The sequence below is a fragment of the Engraulis encrasicolus genome, chromosome 19 (genome assembly GCF_034702125.1).
Source record: "Engraulis encrasicolus isolate BLACKSEA-1 chromosome 19, IST_EnEncr_1.0, whole genome shotgun sequence".
Taxonomy (NCBI): domain Eukaryota; kingdom Metazoa; phylum Chordata; class Actinopteri; order Clupeiformes; family Engraulidae; genus Engraulis; species Engraulis encrasicolus.
In genome coordinates, this window is record NC_085875.1 from 37,516,240 (window position 1) to 37,523,739 (window position 7,500).

The following is a 7,500-nucleotide window of genomic DNA, read 5'->3' on the forward strand; positions in this document are numbered from 1 at the left end:
CTCTCTCTCTCTCTCTCTCTCTCTCTCTCTCTCTCTCTCTCTCTCTCTCTCTCTCTCTCTCTCTCTCTCTCTCTCTCTCTCTACTCATCTCTCTTTCTTCTCTCTCCTCCTGTCCTCTCACATCCTTTCTCCTCTATTTTCTTTCTTCTCCTGGCTCTTCTCATCCTCTTAACATGACCAATTAGAGTCGAGAGGCAGCCTCCTCTCATTTTGTTCTCTACCTCTTCTGCCTCTCTCCTCATCTCTCCTCCTCTACACCTCCTGTCCATTTGGTGCCTCTCCTGGCTGTTTTCCCCGCCCTCCCCTCACTGCCTATCGCCTCGGTGCCTCCCTTGCCTCTGTCTTATTCTGTTCTCATCTCTCCTTCTCTCCCCCTCTCCTCTTTGTTTCACTCCGCCTTTTTCCTCCTCTCCTCAATGTGTCTTCCCATGGCTGTCTTCTCCTCTCTCCTCTCAACCCCTAGCGCCAGAGATTCTTTAAGTATATAGAGATATGCCATTGTAATAGGTTGCTATGGGCACCTAACATGACCAGGTTCCGGTCTGCCTAAAGGGACGTGTCATAATACTCCTAGCATTGAATAGAACAGTCCTTAGGTCTGCCTAGGTCTGCCTAAAGGGGGATTTCCCTTGCGATAATAGAACCCGGAAACAATGGGCCAATGGAACCTCTCTCTCTCTCTGCTCTCTCTGCTAGCGCTGCTTTGCCTCAGTCCTCATTTCTCCTCCTCTTGCCTTCTCTCCTCCTCTCCTCTCTGTGCCTACACCGTCTCTCCTCCTCTCTCCTCCTCTATGTTCTCTGTCTCCATTCCTCCACATCCTTCTACCTCTCCCCCTCTCCCCTCCTCATCTCTCTGTGCCTCTATGGCCTCTCTTGTCTTCTCAACCCCTATTCCCTCTTGTCTCTCCTCCTCTTTCCTCTGTGCTCTGTGTCTCCACGGCCTCTCTCCTCCTCCCTTCTGTGCCTCTTATGCCTCCTCTCTTCCGTCTGTGCCTCTACCACCCCTCTCTCCCCGCTCGCTCCTCCTCTATCCCTTTGCTTCTACTGTCTCTTCTCCTCTTTGTTCCACTGTCCCTCTCCCCTTTCTATCTCCCCTGTCTCCCTCTCATATGGTGTCACTTTTCTCCCCTTTTTTTACACCCTTCTCTCCCTTGTGCTTCCTTTCTCTCTCCTCTTCTCTCCTCCTAGTCTTTGCTTCTCTACAACTCTTTAACATGCCTGTTGAATCTGTGCTTCTCTCACACACTCTCTTCTTCTGTCTCTCTCCCTGTCCCTAATCTCTCCCACTCTCCCTCTACATTTTCCACTTCTATTCCTCTCTTTTCCCCTGTGTCTCATCTGTGTCTCCATTCCCTCTCCTCCACTTACCTCCTTTCTCATCTGTGCCCATCTGGCCTCTCCTCCTCTGTCTACCCCACTCCTATTCTCTCATCATCCTCTCCCCTACTCTCTCTCCCCCTCTCCATCCCCATCACGGCTAACACTCCCTCTTCTTCTCTCTTCGCAGATCGAGTGACGGAGGTGAAGACGGACATTTATGTCACCAGCTTTGGCCCAGTGTCAGACGCAGACATGGTGAGACTGATTGGTGGACTGATATATTGATGTGATCATTGATTGGCCATTGATTTACTGGTTGGTTTAATGGGTTGGGCCGAGCCAATTAATCAGCCGCATAAATCATCGTTGTGATAAAAATGGCCAGCTGATCAGTCATCGTAATCAGCCTTGGACATGTGCTACTGTATCATCAATTTTGTCATACTGTTCACCCCTTTTCTTGCTGCCATATGGGAGTCGCCAGGCAAAGTAAAGATACTGAAGATTGAAGGGAAGTTGAGTTGTGGGCAACTACTATGTTGGATATTTGTTTACTTCTCAGCTTTATTGATTGATTCATTGATCTGGTGTGCACTAAGGGTTAAAATAAAGGCCACAGGGTTAAAAGTAAAAGTGAAAACGCTTTTTTCCCCACCCGACATGGTCCCTGGACAGCACAACTTGTGTACCGTTTGATATTTCACTTCTGTTTTATGACCCACACTTTGTCCAAAATCCACCCAAAAGTGTAACATTGGTGGCGAACATCTTTTTTTTCCCCCGCTTGCTATTTTTTGTCTCTTGTCTCTGGTTTTATCTCTGCCTCTCTCTTCCTCTTCCTCTCTCTCTCTGTCTTTCTCCCCCATCTCTCTTTCATGTCACCTCCTTCCCAGTTGCCTATTCTTAGCGAGGGCCACCCTAAAAGCTTTTCTCAGTTCGTCTCCTTCACTCTCAGATATGCACTTCTTCCTCCTGTGCTCAAATATTTAAAAATAAAGAGGGAGAAAAATGCTCCGGAGCCACGCCAAGATGGAGGTCATATTTAATGCATACTCTTTCTGTACCGCGTTGGTCACTGTCAGACCATTTGTGAACCTTTTCACTCTTATTTTTACTCTTCATCGCTCTCCCTCTTTCTCTCTCTCTCTTTCTCTCTCTCTCTCCCCACTCTGTCCCTCTCCTTTCAAGAAGCTTTGCTGGCATGATGAAAGGTAGCGTTAGCAAAACTGACATACTGTACAGTACGCATATTTTTAGGATAAAGAAAAAAGGCAGAGAAGAATCAAATAAAGAAAAGGAAACGTGTAATCACAACTGATGCTAAGTTATTCAGTTATGCAGCTATCTAAGAACTTAATTTAAATAATGCCAAAATGAGAAGACTCTTTTGTCAATTTGAAGAGCGTATTGCCAAGGTACAGACAGTTTTGCACATGTATAAAATATCATTACAAATGAGGAAATAGCAGAATTCTGTTGTACTTTGAGCACCCAAGACAGTGGAAACTTTAGTGGATATTAAGAATTTCACTGATATATTGGCCTATATGTGATTAATGATGGAATGAAGAACTTTGAGGACAATTTAAATAGGTGCTTATTTATTTGTTATTTATTATTGTATTATTTATTATTGCTATTGTCATAAAATATTTCCTTTGTGCCTTGTCTTTATTGTCAGATCCCTTCCTGTACATCCCAAATACTAACATGTGGCACTTGTTGTAATGCAAGCCGTTCCAGCAGCGGAATGCTGTAATAGTCATTGGTCAACGTCACAGGGGTTTAAATGCGAAATGTTAACTGACGTGATGAACATCTGGGAACCGAAATGTGGAACTGACAGACAAGGCATGTTTCGATGCCAAGTAGAACCTTAGCCTTTCTTTTGATTCCATTAAGGAACCGAATTTCGGTGCCCAGTCCTATTAGTCAGTGGTCAGAAAGTTAACTACCATATACTACACTGCTATAACACAACATAGGGCCTTAACCCAATGACGCCAAAGACACCTGCAAAAAAGGGTGCTGAATGTCTGAGCCCGAAAAGCTGCCCTCAGCCTATAAAAACCTAAATATCTCAGCTTCTGAAGCACATAAAAACAGTGGTGTAGTCTACTTTTTATGGTGGGTATACTGTATATTGGAGCATTTTTTGAAGTGGGTATACTGTATATATTTGTGCCATTCAAAATAATGGATCAATCAATTTTAAGTGGGTATACTGAAATCCCTAAAATTTAGAAGTGGGTATACTCCGTATACCCGCGTTCTACGTAGACTACACCACTGCATAAAAATATGCACTAAGTTGCATGTAGCCTCTTACTGCAGATGGGACCACCGGTAGGCCTATTCACTATTTGCTGAAAATACTCACCTACATCATAATACATTGCTATGACAATACCGAGGGCCTTAAATAACACATTAAGACATAGCCATTACAATTTTGGTGACAGTAAGGTTATAACATTGCGCTAAGGGGTTAAACACTAAGACCCTCGTCTTTCATTAGAATGTGCTCATTCATCTCAAACAAACAGAGATTTTTAATAAAGCTCTCTCAAATCTCATGAGCCTGAATGTTGCGTAATGCAACTCCAGGCGCCAGGGCATCAATGGGTTAAGTAATGAATGCACTGCGACTTAGTCTTTGCCATTCTGGAAACAGCAAATTTTTCAATTTTCATTTTTTCTTTAAGGGTTAAAACAATCTCCCTGATTGTGGAGCTGGTTACTTTTCTAGCTAGATTTCTCGTTGCCTGCCTTTCTTAATTTCCTCCACGGCTCCTTATCTGCCTTGGCCCTCAGATGCACCTGCGCTTTTCTAGCCCGTATACCGTCTTGGTTGCCAGGTGATCTGTGTGAAGTCTGTTTCATCTTTTGTAAACTCCATGAAATCCTTTGTTCTTTTCAATGTCTCTTTTTTTAGTATGTTTATTTTTAAAAGAAATGAGTGCTGCCCTACATTGGTGGCAAAGATTAGAGAGGGTCAGGATTATTACAATAATATGATGAAAAAAGGCAAACAACATTCTTTGGTGAAATATGGTTGGTGGGAAATATGCTAATTCCCTCTGCACAGTCACTAGAACAAACATGATAACAACATTGCTTTGATGTCTGAGCAACCTTTAAGTGTCTACATTGTGCTCCAGCTGTACATGCATTAATTCGCCCATCACGGGAACGTATGGCTTTGATGTTATTACGCCAACCAACTGCTGATCCTATGCAGATGTATTATGTTAGACAGAAATTATAGAACACAATGTTACATGGAAATTAACAGATGCTACAATGGTAATGTGGGTCCATGTTTCAAACATTAAACAAAGTGAAGATTTTACACAGTACAATGTTTCTAAGAACAACATACCTAGTGTGACTGTTATCTTTTTTAGGGTTACATTTTAAAGCATTAATGGCAATATTTGGATGCATGGGCTTTTTATGATTTATTGGGCAAATCAAACACACATTCATAACTATTGGACTTTACGAGAGAGACAAATAAAAATGCCATCCTAAGTGCACTGTATTCTCCCTTGTAGTTATTGTATTCCTTTTTTGTTAGCTGCTTTGAAAAGTGCCTGCAGACTATTAAAATGTGAAGAAAAAAACGAGAGGTGGATGAATATGTTGTTCATTGCCACAACAGCACCTCCTACTGGTCAGCTGGGGCAAGAGCTAGCTGGCTGGATGCTGAAGCTCCAGAGATGAATGCAAGGCAGTGCACATAGGGAAGCTGACAGAGGGTGAGCAGGTCAGTTGCCCCGGGCAGGCCCGTCACTAGGTTTGAGAGACAGGGTGTGCTTAGCCCCAGAGGAAGAAAATGCACACGCATAGCTCGCGCCAAATTTTTTTCAGCTCACCTGCTAAGGTTTTGTCTATGAATTCATTATTTTAAGAGCAAAGAAATCCCGCACACTGTCCATTCCACCAACAAACTTTAATACATTGTTTAGGTCATCCGACCTTCTTCATGTTGTATTAAAGTTTGTTGGTGGAATGGACAGTGTGCAGGATTTCTTTACACTTGAATGACAACCCCACTGGGATAATATCCTACGCACCTGCCCACCTACAGAGGTGTGCAAAAGCGTCTTCTTGAACAATTATTTCAAGAGCACCATACCGATTTTTAAAGACTAGTTAGAGTGATTTTTTTTACATTCACATTTTAATGAACATTCCTAATATGTAAGCTAAACAAAACATTTCAAAATGTTTCAACTGATGAATATTATGTAGGCCTACGGAAGTTAAAATGATTAGATAAAAATGCAGAGAGCATAATTTACACAAGGACTAGGAACTTTAAGGAGTTACTAACTGTGCATCTCCAGGAGAAGCAGTGGTCAGGAAGCGATTAATTCAAACAGGTTCCTTACTTGGAAAACTATGCGTCCCTGGCAGATATTCATTTTTACTCCATTAGTAGCTATTTTAATAAGTTCATGTGTGTCTTCAAACTGTTAAGACAAATATTAAAGCTCAACTATAATTTCAAGACAATGTCAAATGGATTTATTACACAGGTATTGTGAGTGAAAATTGGTACTTTGGGTCTGAAGATTTCATCCGTGTAAGTCATTACACTTTTCTCGAGGTGTTAGTCACAAAGCATAATCCTCTACCTGTTTCCCCCCCGCATAACATATTGCTGTGCACCCTGCTTTTATTGCTGTGCAGTAGGATATAAGTGGCATTAAACAATAAATAAGCAAACAGGAACTAGTATTCAGATTAACTTGCCTTCTTGGTGGTTCGTATTCAGTGCTTTACTGCATTTGTTTTTGGAAAAATTTGTGCTTCAATTTAAATTGATTTTTTTTTTTTTTTGCAAAATCGTTAAAGGGGGGGCTAATACTAATGTAGGGGGGGCTAAAGCCCCCCTAAAATAGGCCTAACGACGGCCCTGGCCCCGGGCTCAGGGAGAGAGGGAGCCCAGAATCGAGTCCTCATTACATGTTATGTATAGCGGGAGACCTTTCAGATGCTTTTGTCCTAGGCCTGGTCAAAGCTGTCAGCGGCTCTGAGTGCACACATTAGGGCTCCCTGTAGTAGTCTGCCACCAGCGTCCGTGTGGACCAGAAGGGTCCCGTGGAGACGTGTAGAGAGAGTTAGCAGCAGCATCTGTGACTGGACTGATATAGGTAGGGACGCGGAAAGGGGAGGGGGGGGGGTGTAGAGAGACAAACGGGTCACTTGTACTGGGCCCGGAGAGTGTTGGTTGTGGGGCCCATTCAGATGACTTTGCCTTTGGCCCTGCCAAAGCTGTCAGTAGCCCTTGATATAGGAGCAGTGGAGGATGAGGAGGAGAGACAGAGCATAGCAATGGACATTAGGCTACTAACAGCTGTCTGTGGTACAGTGTTTCCCGCAGAAATGTTTGTTAGTCAAGGTGGGTGGGGGGTTGGCCGCTATCAGAGCCCTATTGGACTATCGTATTATCTTTGCAAAGGCTATGCTGTGCAGTTTCATGTGAAATATGAAATGAAAACCACTAAACATATTCATTTTTGGTAAAGCAAATTACATAACATTCACAAAAGGTGGCCGTCTTAATTATAAAGAGCTGGGGGGAGCCCTGCTTGTTATTATGTACTAGCATGGGTAGAATTACTGGGGACACTGGGTAGTACAGTGTGTCCTGATCAAAACCAATACCCCCAACCAAACAAATATGTGTATTACAAAGGTGCATAAATAGTAATGATTGGAATTTGCCATTATTATATAAAAATACAATGGAATGTCTGCAGACTCACTCCTGTTGTGCTTTTTTATTTCTCGTTTTTTGACCTATTCACTCGTCATTTGCTTGAACTTACCATAACTGAAGATGTGAATTAGAGCGGTTATTTTTTATGTTGAACTTGTAGTAGTAGGCGGTTTGGACATCTTAGTGGGCATGGTGACTACAATGGTCAGTTATGTATGTAGAGTGTTGACATAATGTGTGTTGATGGCGGACAAAATGTGCATAGCCTGAAATCGGTTTTGATCGTGGTCCGTGTTTGATTTTTCTTTGATCCTTGTGAAAGGGTTTGAAGTGGTGGATGAATCTCTGATAACATTAGACTACTGTATATAAACAGCTGGACAAGAAAAAAAGAGTAAAGAAAATTTAGGCCCATACATACCTTCATTGTTTAATCATTTCCTCTAATT

At 42.5% G+C, this 7,500-nt stretch overlaps 1 protein-coding gene across 1 annotated transcript in view; it reads left to right on the forward strand.

Annotated features, from left to right (window-relative positions):
* The window catches only part of LOC134470172 (gamma-aminobutyric acid receptor subunit alpha-2-like), a 37,938-nt gene that overhangs the window by 6,492 nt on the left and 23,946 nt on the right, over positions 1-7,500 (forward strand). The window contains exon 3 of the mRNA XM_063224201.1: positions 1,508-1,575. Within this exon, the coding sequence (XP_063080271.1) occupies positions 1,508-1,575 (68 nt within the window). The remainder of the gene's footprint in view (positions 1-1,507; positions 1,576-7,500) is intronic.